The sequence below is a fragment of the Eptesicus fuscus genome, chromosome 15, assembly GCF_027574615.1.
Source record: "Eptesicus fuscus isolate TK198812 chromosome 15, DD_ASM_mEF_20220401, whole genome shotgun sequence".
NCBI lineage: Eukaryota > Metazoa > Chordata > Mammalia > Chiroptera > Vespertilionidae > Eptesicus > Eptesicus fuscus.
In genome coordinates this window covers 51,854,749-51,869,915 of record NC_072487.1, presented here as the reverse complement: position 1 = coordinate 51,869,915, position 15,167 = coordinate 51,854,749, and the positions used below count along the sequence as shown (strand labels likewise).

General features: G+C 38.3%; 1 protein-coding gene across 2 annotated transcripts in view; it reads right to left on the bottom strand.

Moving 5' to 3' along the window:
- Nucleotides 1–7,335: 7,335 nt before the first annotated feature.
- The window catches only part of DCAF10 (DDB1 and CUL4 associated factor 10), a 48,182-nt gene continuing 40,350 nt past the window's right edge, over nucleotides 7,336–15,167 (bottom strand). For both annotated transcript variants that reach the window (XM_054726742.1, XM_054726744.1), the window contains 2 exons: nucleotides 13,862–14,007; nucleotides 7,336–12,621 (listed from right to left, as the gene is read on the bottom strand). In XM_054726742.1, the coding sequence (XP_054582717.1) occupies nucleotides 12,253–12,621; nucleotides 13,862–14,007 (515 nt within the window). In that variant the 3' untranslated portion in view covers nucleotides 7,336–12,252. The remainder of the gene's footprint in view (nucleotides 12,622–13,861; nucleotides 14,008–15,167) is intronic.

The window sequence follows — 15,167 nt, the reverse complement described above, 5'->3', positions numbered from 1 at the left end:
GCCTGTCTGGCCTTCATTCCTGGAGGGGTCATGGAGGTTAAGGAAAGAAAGTTTACACTGCTCAGGCTGCCATCACGAAATACCGTAGAGTGGATGGCTTACACGACACATTTCTCACAGTTCCGGAGGCTGGGAAGTCCAAGGTCAAGGTGTGGCAGATTTGGTTCCTGGTGAGAGGCCTCTTAGTGTGCAGACGTCTCACTGTGCCCTCTCATGGCAGAGAGAACCTCATGACCTCGTTTACGCCTCATTATCTCCCAAAGGCCTCATTTCTAAATACCAGCACATTGAGGGCTTCAACCTATTAGCTTTTTGGGTGGCACAAACACAGTCCGTGACATATACTAGTATGAGCTAAATGACTGGTGAGCTCTTGGCTTTCCTTTTTAGCACTGGCAGCTATCCTTCCATCTGAGAAATGTCTAGCCGATTTGAGACCAAAAGAAAAGTTCGTGCATGTGTCAAGATTGTGTGTATGTACAGGCACTCCATTTTCCTTATCCCTTCTGGCACTGTTTGTAAATTGCAGAATTAAGCCAAATGAAGTTGGTGAAGAAGGGCAAGAAGAAAGTTTTAATCATCAACAATAAAACCAGTCATGATTAGTCAGCAGTTACTTGGTGGTACAGAGTACACCACAAAAGGGAAATAAATGCATTTAGTTACAAGGGTCAAGTAATGGATGGCTCCTGGTCTAGATCTTTCTTTCTCTTGGGTAAAAAGCTTCAGAACTTTCCTTAATCCTTCTCCTAGTTTTCTGGGAAAACAGTCCTTTAAGAAAGAAATGTTCAGGGTTTTTGGGCTCCCCTCTCCTCACTCCACTAGGAAAGAGGCAGAGTTCCTAGTAGGAAAAAGTGGGTATGTATGGGAACTAAAGACTTTTCTTTGGTAATTTGTGTGTAAAATATGAAGGTAAAGAGGAAAGAAGTTAGGTGAGGGCCTGAACTTGGGGATGTAATAGGTGTGAGGTCTTGAGAAAGCTAAGGCGAAGTCCAAGAGGATGAACAATTTGTGGTTGCGCTTCGGGGCTCTTCCAAGCTTCTGCAACTCAGGGACCAGGGACAGGAAAGCATGTTGGGTTTGTGTCGGGGCAATGCTAACTGTATCCTTAGTGATTTCAATTTGTGCCTTTTATTGTTTATTCCTTATTTGTTTAGCAAATTGGCTACATTTGCTCAGTACTATAAAACTGCCCTTATTTAAAGACAAATCATTTTGAGTTAAAAGATTTTAGACTTGTGGAAATACAGAGCATTGGATGCCTGAGACACGTTCCAAAGTAAAAATTTAAACCTCCCTTGATGCCCCAGTGACTCCAGGCTAGATCAGGTCTGCGTCTGTGGTGACTGTCTCAACCCTCGCTCCCCCGTGGGGTGCTGTGTCCTTCAAGGCACAATGTCTTTGTATCCACAGACTAGAGTCTCACATCTGCTCAATGAATCAAAATCTGATCCCGGATGTTGTCTTTATCACTATTACTCTCCCTGTTTCAGAGACACTTTTTCTAAGAATTTGTTGCATTTTTTTTTTTAAAGATGTATTTTTATTTATTTCAGAGATGAAGGGAGAGAGAAACATCAATGATGAGAGAGAATCATTGATTGGCTGCCTCCTACACACCCTCCACTGGGGATGGAGCTCACAACCTGGGCATGTGCCCTGATTGGGAATCAAATCATGATCTCCTGGTTCACAGGTCAACACTCAGCCACTGAGCCACACCGGCCAGGCTAAGAATTTGTCTTTTAAAAACATCATGGGGAATGCATAATGTATGATTCCATTCATATGACATTCTGGCAAATCTATGGTGGGGAAAAAACTGGCTGCTCCTGGGAGGGATGGGGAAGGGACTTACCTGGGAAGGGTTCTGAGGGGACTTTCTGGGATGATGGTAGTACTGTAATCTACGTATATCAATACAGGTTTGGGCAAATGTATACATTTGTATAAACTTAGAGGACATGCCATTAATATTTGTGGGCATCAATCATATTGAAATTTTTCAACAAAAGAAAAAAATACTGAACTTTAGGTAATGATACGTATTGCTGAGGATTTTTAGAAGGATGGGTACAGATATCTAATTTATTCAAAATACATAAAAATTAAGATGGATTGATGGATGTAGCATTTGATCAGTGATAAAACAAGCATAGTAAAATGTTAATGGTTGAATCTTGGTAAACATATTCACTGTAAAATTCTTTCAACTTTGCTGTATGTTTGAACATTTTCATAAAATGAGAAAAATCATTAGGGGGTTTATCACAATATTTGGTATTAATGATATATTGAGAGACTGAGTTTAGTTCTTTCAGTATGTTAGTTATTCTTAGACTGTCATGAAGTCATAGAAATTCTTGCTAGAAGGGACTCCTTCCCTCTAATCATAATGATATGGCAGCTACCTCCTTCCTGTCCTCAGGCCCAGAATACCCCTCACAGGTTGTGACAGGGCTGGTGGGTAAAATAGAGCCTAATCAATTTACTTAAATATATTTTATTGATTTTTTTACAGAGAGGAAGGGAGGATAGAGAGTTAGAAACATCGATCAGCTGCCTCCTGCACACTCCCCACTGGGGATGCGCCTGCACCCAAGGTACATGCCCTTGACCAGAATCGAACCTGGGACCCTTCAGTCCGCAGGCCGATGCTCTATCCACTGAGCCAAACCAATTAGGGCCAATTTCTTTCTTTCTTTCTTTCTTTTTTTTTTTCTTTTTTTTTTTTTTTTGGTGAAGCAGATATTTTTTTTTTTTCCCTCCATTTTTTAAATAAGGTATTATATGTGTACATATCTTACCATTGCCCCCACCCCCACCCCGGGGGGGGGGCCAATTTATTTCTTATTGAGACTACCCCAGAGGTGGGGAATCTACCGATCCCTTTGAGGGACCAGGGTAGGGATCATGATTTTCCTGCCAATACTCTGCAGCTTTCAATAAATGCCAGGAAATCCTTCTTTTAATTATATACATTTATTAAGTACACCCACAAAAATACTATCCTATATAATAAAGAGCTAACACACTAACTAGACCAAACAGCCGAACGACCTTCCAGAGGTCCTCCCAGACGACCTTCCGGATGAAGCCGGGGCTGCGAGGGCCGAGCCCCTTGCACAAATTTCGTGCATCGGGCCTCTAGTTTAGGTAATAACTGCTTAATAAATACAATGTATTCAGAATAGACCTGATACTTTGTATTGAACTTTTAAAAAGTAATTCTTTCACAATGAAATGTGGATCCTTCATTTTCCACAAAGGCTAGCCTTTTAAAGTGAAGGCTTTTGCAAGTTAATTTTAACACAGCAGTCTAGTGTACCCATAGTTTAAATGGAAACAGCTATTTCCTATAGAAAGGTTAAAAGCATTTTGAGTTGTCTCTGCCATGGTTAGTTTGTTCCTTTTCCGGTGGCTGCAGCTCTGCCCAGCTCACACCAGAGGGGGCATTACCGTAGCAGTGCTCCTCTTTCTGAGTTAGAAGAGAGGCCACAGGGCACCGGTCTGTTCCTGAGAAGGTAAGATGATCTTAGCTTAACTAGCTGCTCAGTAACTTCAATATCCTATTAAATTAGGAAAGTCTTAGCTCTCGCTGAAGGACTGCCAAGCTGACAATGTACTAAATGGTGTAGTTGATGGGATGCATGTTGTCCATCTATAATATCGACCTCCGAAGTTAAGATCTTCTCTAAAATGGCTTATCTACATAAAGATCCATGGGATCTGGCATCCATGAGAAATCCAAACTCTTAACTACATTTTCAATATCCAAACTGTGGTTTCCAAACCTATAGCAGCCACAGGGAACGGGTGAGAAATGCAAAATGGGGGCTCTCACTACAAACCTATGAAATCAGAAACTCTGGATGGGGACCCAGCAGTCTATCTTAATAAGCCCTCCAGGTGACTTTAACACATGCTAGACTTTGAACACCACTTTCCATGTCTTCTGTCAGAAGGAAGGGTCTGGAAGAAAACTCAGTGACATCAGTTTGTTGTTTTAACCACTAAGTTCCTGGTAATTTGTTACATCAGAAATAGGAAATTAGCCCAGCCAGTGTGGCTGAGTGTTTGAACATCGCCCTATGAACCAGGAGGTCACGATTCGATTCCTGGTCAGAGCACATGCCTGGGTTGTGGGCTTGGTCCCCAGTGGGGGTTGTGCAGGAGGCAGCCAATCAATGATTCTCTCATCATTGATGTTTCTATCTCTTCCTCTCCCTTCCTCTCTGAAATCAACAAAAAATATATATATTTAAAAAAGGAATAGGAAACTAATATAAGTTGTTGATTCATTAGTATAAATGCATGCCAAATAAACATTTCCTTTTAAATTTTAAAAAAAAATCTATTTTTAAATAGGCCATAGCATGTCAGTCATCGGAATAACTGAAATAATCAGTGCTGTGGTTAGTTAAATCAGTTTATCTAAATGGTTAATTTCACAAAATAATTGAAAGGGATTTACTCTTATTTTTCTCTTAAGTGACTTACCAAAAAAGTGAGTGTACCAAATTTATCATTTTTCTAGTGAATTAAAGTGGTATGGTGAAATGAACCACTAATCACACTGTTAAATAATATTTTTTTGCCCTAGCCGGTTTGGCTCAGTGGATAGAGCGTAGGCCTGCGGACTGAAGGGTCCCAGGTTCGGTTCCGGTCAAGGGCATGTACCTTGGTTGCGGTCACATCCCCAGTAGGGGGTCTGCAGAAGGCAGCTGATCAATGTTTCTAACTCTCTATCCCTCCCCCTTCCTCTCTGTAAAAAATCAATAAAAATACATTTAAAAAAAATATTTTTTATAAGTTATTTTTGGGGAACACTGAAAAAAAATAGCATGTTCTAATTTGTCTACATGAGAACCAATTACTGTATATAGCTTGACAAACAAAAGTAAAATTTTGTCAACTCTATGGTTTTTATTTATATGAATACAATTTTCACTGAATAAAGAATTAATTTATGAAACTCTATAAAACATAATTCATATTGAATAAATGTGTAAATGGCCATAACATTAATGAACAGATGTGAATGGATCAGATCGTAGTAAATGTGTTTTTAGTGTAAAATGCCAGTTCTGTGTTTAGAACAGCAGCCTTCACAAAAAACTTGCATGTACCGTGGAAGCAGAAGGCGATCCCTGGAAGAGACTGATTTTTTTTAAATCATATTTTAAAAATTTCCTTTATCTCTGTACATGTTTTATAATGTACATATAGATCCGTACAATAGTATATGCATATATATATAATTTAAAAATAATCAAAATTTAGAGTATATTCTCTAATTTTTTCTGATAGGGCTACATGATTGAGAAAGTTTAGACTTTCACCAACAAGAACTATCAAATCCCTGCCCTCTGCCACAGTGTTATGCCTAATTCTGGTCTAAAGATGAACACCTAAGCAATTTAAACAAAAGTTTTCAAACTACCGCTAAATGCCACTTTGCCGATTAACCTTTCAAAGAGGTTAGCCACACACAAAAAGTGTGTCAAGTGTTTCAAAGTAGCATTTATTTTTTAAAAGCACATTATGAGGTAGACTTATACTAAAATACTCAGTGCATATATTAATAAAAGATTAAAACCTTAAAATTGTATATAGGTATGTAATTAGATAATAAATTCACCTACAATTCTACATTCATCCATTTGAAAAACTCAAAACAATTCAATTGAAAACAAAACAAAAAAAAATTCTATTGAAAAAGTGAAAGCCAATTACATGGTTAGAAAGCTTTCCTAATTCTTAAATGAAAAACATTTGATCTTTTAAAAAGTTTGTTGGGAAGGGAGTACTTATGTTTTAATTTTAAATGTAAGTTATTTTATTAAATCATGCACTATGGCCCTAACTGGTTTGGCTCAGTGGATAGAGCATCAGCCTGCGGACTCGAGGGTCCCAGGTTCGATTCCAGTTAAGGGCATGTACCCAGTAGGGAGTGTGCAGGAGGCAGCTGATTGATGTTTCTCTCTCATCCATGTTTCTAACTCTATCCCTCTCCCTCTCTGTAAAAAAAAAAAAATCAATAAAATATATATATTTTAAAAAATCATGCACTATGGCTAGTTCAGCGAATGTGAAAATATAATTCTTACTAGAGGCCCAGTGCATGAATTCGTGCACCAGTGGGGTCCCCCAGTTTGGCCTGCGAGATTGGGCTGAAACCGGCTCTCTGACATCCCCCGAGGGGCCCTAGATTGCGAGAGGGCACAGGCCAGGCTGAGGGACCCCTCCGGTGCACGATCAGGGCCAGGGAGGGACCACAGCAGGGCTCCAGGGCGTGTCTGGCCTCTTCTTACCCAGTCCCAATTGGCCAGACCCCAGCAGCAAGCTAAACTACCGGTTGGAGCATCTGCCCCAGGTGGTCAGTGCACATTATAGCATGCGGTTGAGCGGCCTTAGCATACCATTAGCATATTATGCTTTGATTAGTTGGTCGACTGGTTGACCGGACACTCAGCATATTAGGCTTTTATTATGTAGGATTATTTTGTTTCCATCATATCAAAATGTTAATATCCAAGCCGGGCCAGCTACATAATGTATGAGCCCAGTGCACAATAAAAATGTGGGTCCCCTGTTCAAAAAATTAAGAATTTCAAGATGGCTTTAGCCAACCATTAAACCAAGCCTTTTTAAGTGCAGAGCCCTATATGCCTGCAAAGGTCACAAGCCCTGCATTGAACTCTGTTTCAGCTGCAGCTATGGATTCTGAAAGCCTTATTCCCTTGGGTCCCTAGTACTGGACTAAGCATATGGTAGGGATTCAAATGTTTGTTGAATGAAATATTGAGTCTTAAACTTGCATTTTTCCAGATCAATGAGTTTGCATAGTTTTTCTGACCACAGGTATGACTCTGTATGACTCTGATGCACACGGTGTGTTCACTGTGATAATACATGATGTATTCCTTCAGTGCTGAATAATTCTGGCTTCATGGGAATTTGAGGCCGCATATGGTGAAGGTTCATTTGATTCATTCAACAACCATTTATGAAGCAACTACTCTGTCAGATCCTGTACAAGAACACAAGAATGAATAAGATAGTCCCTGCCCTCAGGGAGCTTACAGTCTAGCATAAGAACTGCAGCACTTCAGAGCCCAGTGAGAAAACTTCCTGGTGTCTAGTATATTGTATAGGGCATTCCAAATTCCCTGAAAATGTGAATCTAAAAGTTACCAGAAAGCACAGTTTGGAAATAGATATAGTGAATAAAAAAAAAAAAATAAAATATTCAATTTTTAAGGTAAAAATCATGAAAAGTGAGGAAGAAACTTAGGAAAGCGGAAAATTCTATTTTAAATACTTTAGACCAGATTTAAATTTAAAAATTATTTTATTACCTTCGGGTGACATTTTTATTTATAGTGACATTTATTACACATACATATAGGATCTGTGTGTATGTGAGATGTGTTCCTTGGAACTTTTGATAAAACCCATATTACTACCACTAATTCATTTATAACTAAAGAGCAGAATACTGGTACATTTGAGACTTTCCTTTTGATAATCATTTCTATTATCATTTGAATGGGAGAAATTCTTAGGAATCATCTTTAGGGTATAAATTTTGGTACAATCTTATTCTGCAATGAGACTAAACTGTGTCTTTGTAACAACATGTGATAATTTAAGGATATATTTTAATAGTTATTTAATGGCATAAAAAATACTCTTAAGTCTATCTGGATTTGATTTTCATTGTTTCCCCCCCAGTATTATTCTTTTTTCTTAGAAGCATGCAAGACCCCTGTGCAAATACAGAGCCTTTGTTGTTGCTTTGCTATTCTTTGGTACATTGCTGTTTGTTCCTTAATCTAGCAACACCCTTCGCTTGAAGTATTATACTTAGTGGCAACTAAAAACAAAACCAAACACTAGGCTAGGCCTTTACTGGAAACTTATATTATCCAGAAGGTTATGTGAACCTGTCAGAAAGGTGGTAAACAACCAAAAGAGCCATCTCAAAGACTGTGCACCCAGAGCTTGTCCACATCTTCAGACACTAAGCAGGCTTGGTTATCTCATGTCCCAGCTCATAACATGAACACAGCACATTAGAAGGAAGTAGGGACTCTCTTAGAGGCAGACATATTGATAGTGTGGAAGGAGACAGAATAAACTGCTTAGCCAGATATAAAACATTTTTAAATTAAAAACAAAACACCAGCAATCTGAGGCAAACGATTACATATACCTCAGGGCTGCGGGAATCACTTTATAATAATTGATATTAACTCATATTTGTTATAGCCCTTTACATTTTATGAATTATTTTATATACATCAGAGCTCATTGAATATTTGTAATGATACATGAATATAACTTTTACTTTTCATCATGAAAAAGTGAATTATACTGAGCATGCTGTTTAAGAAGGCAGGGAGGTATACTAACATATTTGAAAGACATCAAAAAGAACTACAAGTTTTAAATTTTGGCACTTAAGAGATATGCATTAGTTATCCAACAATTCATATATATGCTTTATGACCAACACAGTTTATTACTTAATGAAACTTCATAGCTCTCTGTCACTGCTGGTTGCTAAATGGGGATGATTGTCATTAGTAAGTTATCAGAATATTTCTCTTGCTAAACACAAGCTTAACAGGTATTTATGAATGCCAATACCATATATTCTGACTAAGTGGGAAATATTAGGCTTCTAAAAGATTCTCAGAATATTTTTCCTACACTGCACTTTCTAGCAAACAAAACTTTAATACTGATAGTATAATGGGATTTTGGTTCTAGACAGAAATGGGGAACGTGTGATCTACCTTTTCCTTGTTTTTCTAAAATTTTTGGTATAGCTTCTTCTCAGGATGTAACAAGCAGAAATGACAAAATATACATGTTCTTTGGGATTCTGAGAAAAAAGATCACACACATTTTCAAAAGATTAAAATAGAGATCTCATCTGCTTTAGCCACTTCATTTTCACAATTGAAAATAAGGAACTACTAGGCATTTGATGGTCCTAAACTCATTCAACATAGCATTGCCATAAAGATACTGTTCTGCAGAAAGCTTTTTAAAACCAAAGTATAGTTTATACTACACTTCCCAATAATTATACTATGTTACCAATTATAATACATTTACCAACTATCATGAATAAAAATGACTAAATAAAATTTAGAGTAAAAAACACATTAGATTTTACACTAAGTGAAACGGGACCTTTTAATTATAAGATGTAATTTCCTCTAATAGTATACTATTCCTGATGACTTTTAATTCCTTAATATACCTGATGACTTTTTGATCATGACCATACCTCATAGAGAATGAAGGTTTTCTTAGCTGGCTGTTAATTTTTACATTAACAGCCCATTTAATCTGTGCAGCTCTTTTTTTTTTTTTTTTTTTTTTACAAGGCTATCCTCTATTTTTCTTTATTTTATAGTTACATGTCCTGCTTGATGTTTTTTAGTTAGGAATGGACTGTATGTATGCTCTGCAGTTTATAGTATTAATTCTAATGGAAACTGTTAATCTTATAAATGTTCTTTTACATGGTGCAGAAGGTAAGCCAGCTCTGTAATAAAGAACTTCAGAGGATGCAAAACAAGTAAATTAACTGGCCAGTTTACCATCCTTTACAAACCAAAGGGCACAATGGTAGGGTAATAAGCACAGGCTTTGGACTAAAACAGACCAGGGTTTGAATCCCAGTGATGCCACCTAGCTCTGCGACTTAAGGCAAATCACTTAAATTTTCTGACCCTCCATTTCCTCCAAGTAAATTGGTACTCATCCACCTACCTTGTAAGGTTTCTGTGAGGATCAGTAGTAAAGTATGTCCATTATTTGACATGGGATAGATGCTCTATGGTGGTTAAACAATCATGACTTAAGTTTAGAGCTGGGCAATATGTGTGCCCAATATCTGACATGGAACTCTCTCCAAAGGGGATGCAATTTATGGAACCTTCTTTTGATTATCAATACAATCGTTATACTTAGTAGCTTATTTTTAATGTTAACATTTAAGTGTTTTTGCCTCAAAAACTTCCTTTTAAATGTGTTTTTTTAAGTTTATGTTAAACCTGTGTTTCCACTGTACTTTGTCATAATTTTTTTTGATGACTAAAAAATTTCCAAATTTTAAACATCCATGGTAAATTGATCTAATTTTAAAAATTTGTCCTAGGGCCAACATTGTTCCAAGTGAGGTATAACCTTTATACATGTGTGAATGGTTGTCTGGTAGGTCCTAGTCCCCCCTCCCCCCCCAAAAAAGTCATTTTTATTCATGTATTTGGGTTGCTTAAACATTTTTATAAGATGTAAAATGCTTTTCTTCATATGGCTGGAATTCTCAGCATCTACTCCCATGCCTTCCTTTTTTCAATGTCTTAGCCAGTTTAAGGGTATTCACAATAATACAAATTAAAGACAAAATAAAGTGTTCATAGTCATTGTTTTAACAGACAGCATAATACAGTAGAAATTGCCCTGAGCAAGGAATTAGGAGACTTGAATTTGAGTCCTGGCTCTGCCACTAATTTTTTAGGATAACCTTCAAGCAAGTCACTTCTCTCATTCCTTAAAAAATGAAATGGATTCCATTTTATGTTATTTTCTACCTCTAAAATTGCTTTCATTTACTTATTATTAAAAAATAATCAAAACACCTTCTGGGAGTTGTGTTAAGCACCTGATAGGTACAAAAGTATTTACTGATGTTGAAGGTAGTGTTTTATAAACAGGGCCATCTGAATAAAGGTTACTTGGTGTTCCTGTTAAAATACAGATTCCTGTCTTCTCCCTGGCAGAATCAGAATCTCCTAAGGTAAGGGCATTTTCTGTATTTTTCACAAGCTCCTCAGTTATTATAATGTACCCCAATGTTTGAGAGCAACTGGCCTAAGAGAATGTGATCCAGAGGGAAGAAGCCAGCATGTGACTTAAATTACTCTAGCCTCTGGCAAACCCTTCTGAACACCAAACCATTCCCAGTGGAGGAGACTAGAGGAAAGCCCCTAACTTCAGCAGAGCAGTCAGCCTTGGCTTAAGCCCTGCTCTATGCTTTTTACTTGCTGTGCTCCATAACAAAACACAACGAAAGGTCTTCATATCAGCTCGGTCTTGACATCCAAGCCACTGACTACCACATTTATGCCAACAGCTTGAAGAGGACTGCAGTTCTCCTCTCACTAATGCAAAGAGTTGACCGTGTGCCATCTGGCTCATGAAAGAAATATGAGTAAAACCCATCTCTTTACTCTCGATTCCCCCTCCACCCCAATACTATAACATGTCATCCTGTGTGATTCAAATAACCTGGCAGAGAAAACAGAATATCTGAGCCACATTGTTCTCATCACTCTGTGGTCAGGTAGTGTACTAATCCAATAAATAAATACTCTTCTAAACAACAGAAACAACCAAATCCCATTCCTTCTCCCCTCTTCTTCCCTAATGCTGCTGACAGGAACAAAATACCAAGTAAGGACACATGCTAGAGATTTTAAAATTCATACAAGTAAAGTAAATTACAAAGAGAGGTGATAATATTTTTTCTAGAATGTCACAACAAAACCCTCTCATGGTGAAAAATATGTATAATTTTAACAGGAAGCTTAACCCTTTGCACTCGCTTGCTTTTTTCTCGATTCCTTTATTCTAATGCTAACCGTGTCGAGTCACACTTGACATCCGAGTGCAAAAGGTTAAAAGACATTTTGTTGAAAGACTATCCAACAGTTATGAGAATAATGCCATTATCTGTGCTCATTATTGAGAAACATAACAGCAACTTTAAAAGGCCAAGTATACTGGTAAGGGAAGATAAAATTTCTTTTTCAACAATCAGTATGCCAACATGAAATGTTTGGGTTTTATTCTAGTGTCACAGATTTCTTCTAACCCAACCAAAACTCCTGCCAAATGTCCACAAAATTCACACCAAAATCAAAAAAGAAAAAAGAAACTCAACAAGAGCTAACATGCAAAATAACCAGAATACCTGGGGTTCAGTGGCACAGATCAGCAGGAGCTGAGGAATGCTGCAAAAGATGCTGCTGCATAGAGTCTAACTTGGCAATGCCCCTATGATGCTGGACGACCAAGTCCTCAGGTCACAGGTGTGTTCATGGACCCATAAGAATCAGGTCTTGACCAAAACTTTTAAGATCTTCTAAAAAGAAAATACTTCACCTAAATTGAAGCAATTTATATGTCAAACACCAGAAGAGTTGCTTATTTTGTTGTAAGTTGTGCCTAAAACTTTGGCTGATACAAAGAAACCCGTCCACTAAGGCACCCTGAGGCAATCTGACAATGTGTTGGGGAGAACTTTGTCGTCAGTACAACATCATTATGAGAGTACAGAGAACGGATCACCCGCAGGGGACTGGCTTCTTTGGGCAAACAGTCAATAAGTTCACTGCACTGTTTGTCAAATCCCAACAATCGAATCCCATAGCCATGTGGGGAAGAAACCATTCGCCCATCAGGGCTGAAGCAAAGCTCTTTGATATAACCCCGGCCTACATTGGCTTCTTCAATGTAATGAGTCAGTCGTAGAGAACAGCGAGGTGAGACAGGTCGTACCGGAGCTCCTTCTTGGAATTCATAGACACAAGTCCACTAGGGAGAGAGAAGAGGGACAAACCAAAGTCCAAAGTTATAGAGCCTCATATAGTGCTACAGATATTCTTTAAAAAAAAACAAAAAAAAACAAAAAAAAAACGACAACAGAATGCTAAAGCTACAGAATTGTAAGAAATCATTTAGATGAATGCTACCCCTCTTGCAACTAATGAACTTGTAGCCTTGTACCCTCTTATCTTCATAAGCTAGGGTTATTCTGCACTATGATGCTTTAAAGTCTTTTATTCACAGAGGCCAGTGTGACTTCTGTAGTAGTAATTCCCTTTTCTGAAAGTAACAATTTTGATATTTAAAAATTCAAGGGTTAAGACAGTCAAGCCCTAGAATACCGCCCCTACACATTTCAGTGGCTCTCTTCTCTCCTTTTCTCAGTTGCAGATTCTAGAGCTAGTGAGATTCTTAAAGGACTCCTGCTTTTCTTTTTTGTTTTTTTTTAAATATATTTTTTACAGAGAAGAAGGGAGAGGGATAGAGAATTAGAAACATCGATGAGAGAAACATCGATAGGTGCCTCCTACACACCCCCTACTGGGGATGTGCCCGCAACCAAGGTACATGCCCTTGACCGGAATCGAACCTGGGACCCTTCAGTCCACAGGCCGACGCTCTATCCACTGAGCCAAACCCGTTAGGGCAGTGGTCAGCAAACTCATTAGTCAACAGAGCCAAATATCAACAGTACAACGATTGAAATTTCTTTTGAGAGCCAAATTTTTTAAACTTAAACTTCTTCTAACGCCACTTCTTCAAAATAGACTAGCCCAGGCTGTGGTATTTTGTGGAAGAGCCACACTCAAGGGGCCAAAGAGCCACAGTTTGCTGACCACTGGGTTAGGGCAAGGACTCCTGCTTTTCAGAGTGCTGAAAATCATAAGGTCATGTAAGATCTTTTCCCCTAGTCTCAGTTTAGTTCCTTTTCCAAAGTTTCCCCGGGTTTTTAAAAAGAGAAAATTATTATACTCAACTGGCTTAGCAAAACCTCACATTTAGCCAACCTAGCTGAAACATCTCAGTCTTATGTTTACTATATAAAGGGCTTTTTATGATGAGATGAAGGAGAAAAGAATTTAAAAACTGGACACAATCTGAGCTAATCATTGCTTTAAAGTACTCCCCAGCTTGCCACCCCCAGTCCAAGGGGAGGAAGCAGGGGTTCAAGCACACATGGCATTTTGTTCAGTTGGCCCTGTTGAAGGTGGAGTCCTGCTGCCCGTACCTCCTGATCATCAGTGTTGCTTGAGCACCGAAGAAGAGTGGCCCAGCCTTTTGGGTGCAGCTGTAAAGATGTGATGCAGTTTCCACGGTCTCTCTCACCAGGAACTTTAGGGGTTAAGACTTCAAGACTATTTCGTGGTGAAACTCCTGAGATACAAGAAAATTAGAAGGTGGGATTTTTATTATCAAAGAACTAAGGCAGCTTTTCAAAACTTGATTTTTGGGGCTGGTGAATACACAATACAAAATACAGATGATGTATTATAGAATTGTACACCTAAAGCCTATATAATTTTATTAACCAATTCAATAAAAAAGTAAAAAAATAAATATTTCTTAAAAAGCTTTGATTTCTAAAAAAGAAGGAATTCTCATCATTTGCAGCAACCTGGATGGAATTGGAGAACATTATGCTAAGTGAAATAAGCCAGTCAATGAAAGAAAAATACCACATGATCTCACTCATTTATGGATAGTAAAGAACATTATAAACTGATGAACAAAAAGATAGATACAGAGACAGTAAAGCATCAAACAGACTGTCAAATTACAGGGGGAAAGTTAGGGAGAGGTGGGGGAGATAAGAAATCAAACGAAGGACTTGTATGCATGCATATAAGCATAAACAATGGACGCAAAACTCTGGGGGGTGAGGGCATGTATGGGGGGGGGGTGGGGAGGGGCAATGGTAAGATATGTACACATATAATACCTCAATAAAAAAAATGTCAAAGCCGAGGCCGGTTTGGCTCAGTGGATAGAGCGTCGGCCTGCGGACTGAGGGGTCCCGGGTTCGATTCCGGTCGGGGGCATGTGCCTTGGTTGTGGGCGCATCCCCGGTGGGGGGGTGTGCAGGAGGCGGCTGAATTGGTGTTTCTCTCTCATCAATGTTTCTAACTATCCCTCTTCCTCTCCCTTCCTCTCTGTGAAAAATCAATAAAATATATTGAAAAAAAAAATGTCAAAAAAATTTTTAAAAATTTAAAAAAAAAAAAGCTTTGATTTCTAAAAAAAAAAAAAAAGCTTTGATTTCTGTCAGCCAGCAACTATGCCTTCATTCCTTTGTCTGCATTATGCTACCACAGGAAAAAAAAAAAAACAACCACAGTGCCCTCAATGTACCGAGTGTGTCTTTGGGGTGAGGATATGGGGAAAGGGTCTGATTAGAACTAAAGAATCCAAGTTCCTATAGCAAGAATCACCAGTGACCTAAGGCTAATGCATTAAAACTAACTAGAGGTCCTTTTGATTTGGATTATATCTTAGAAAGCTCTTCATTTAAGTAAAATCAAAGTTATGTGACATGA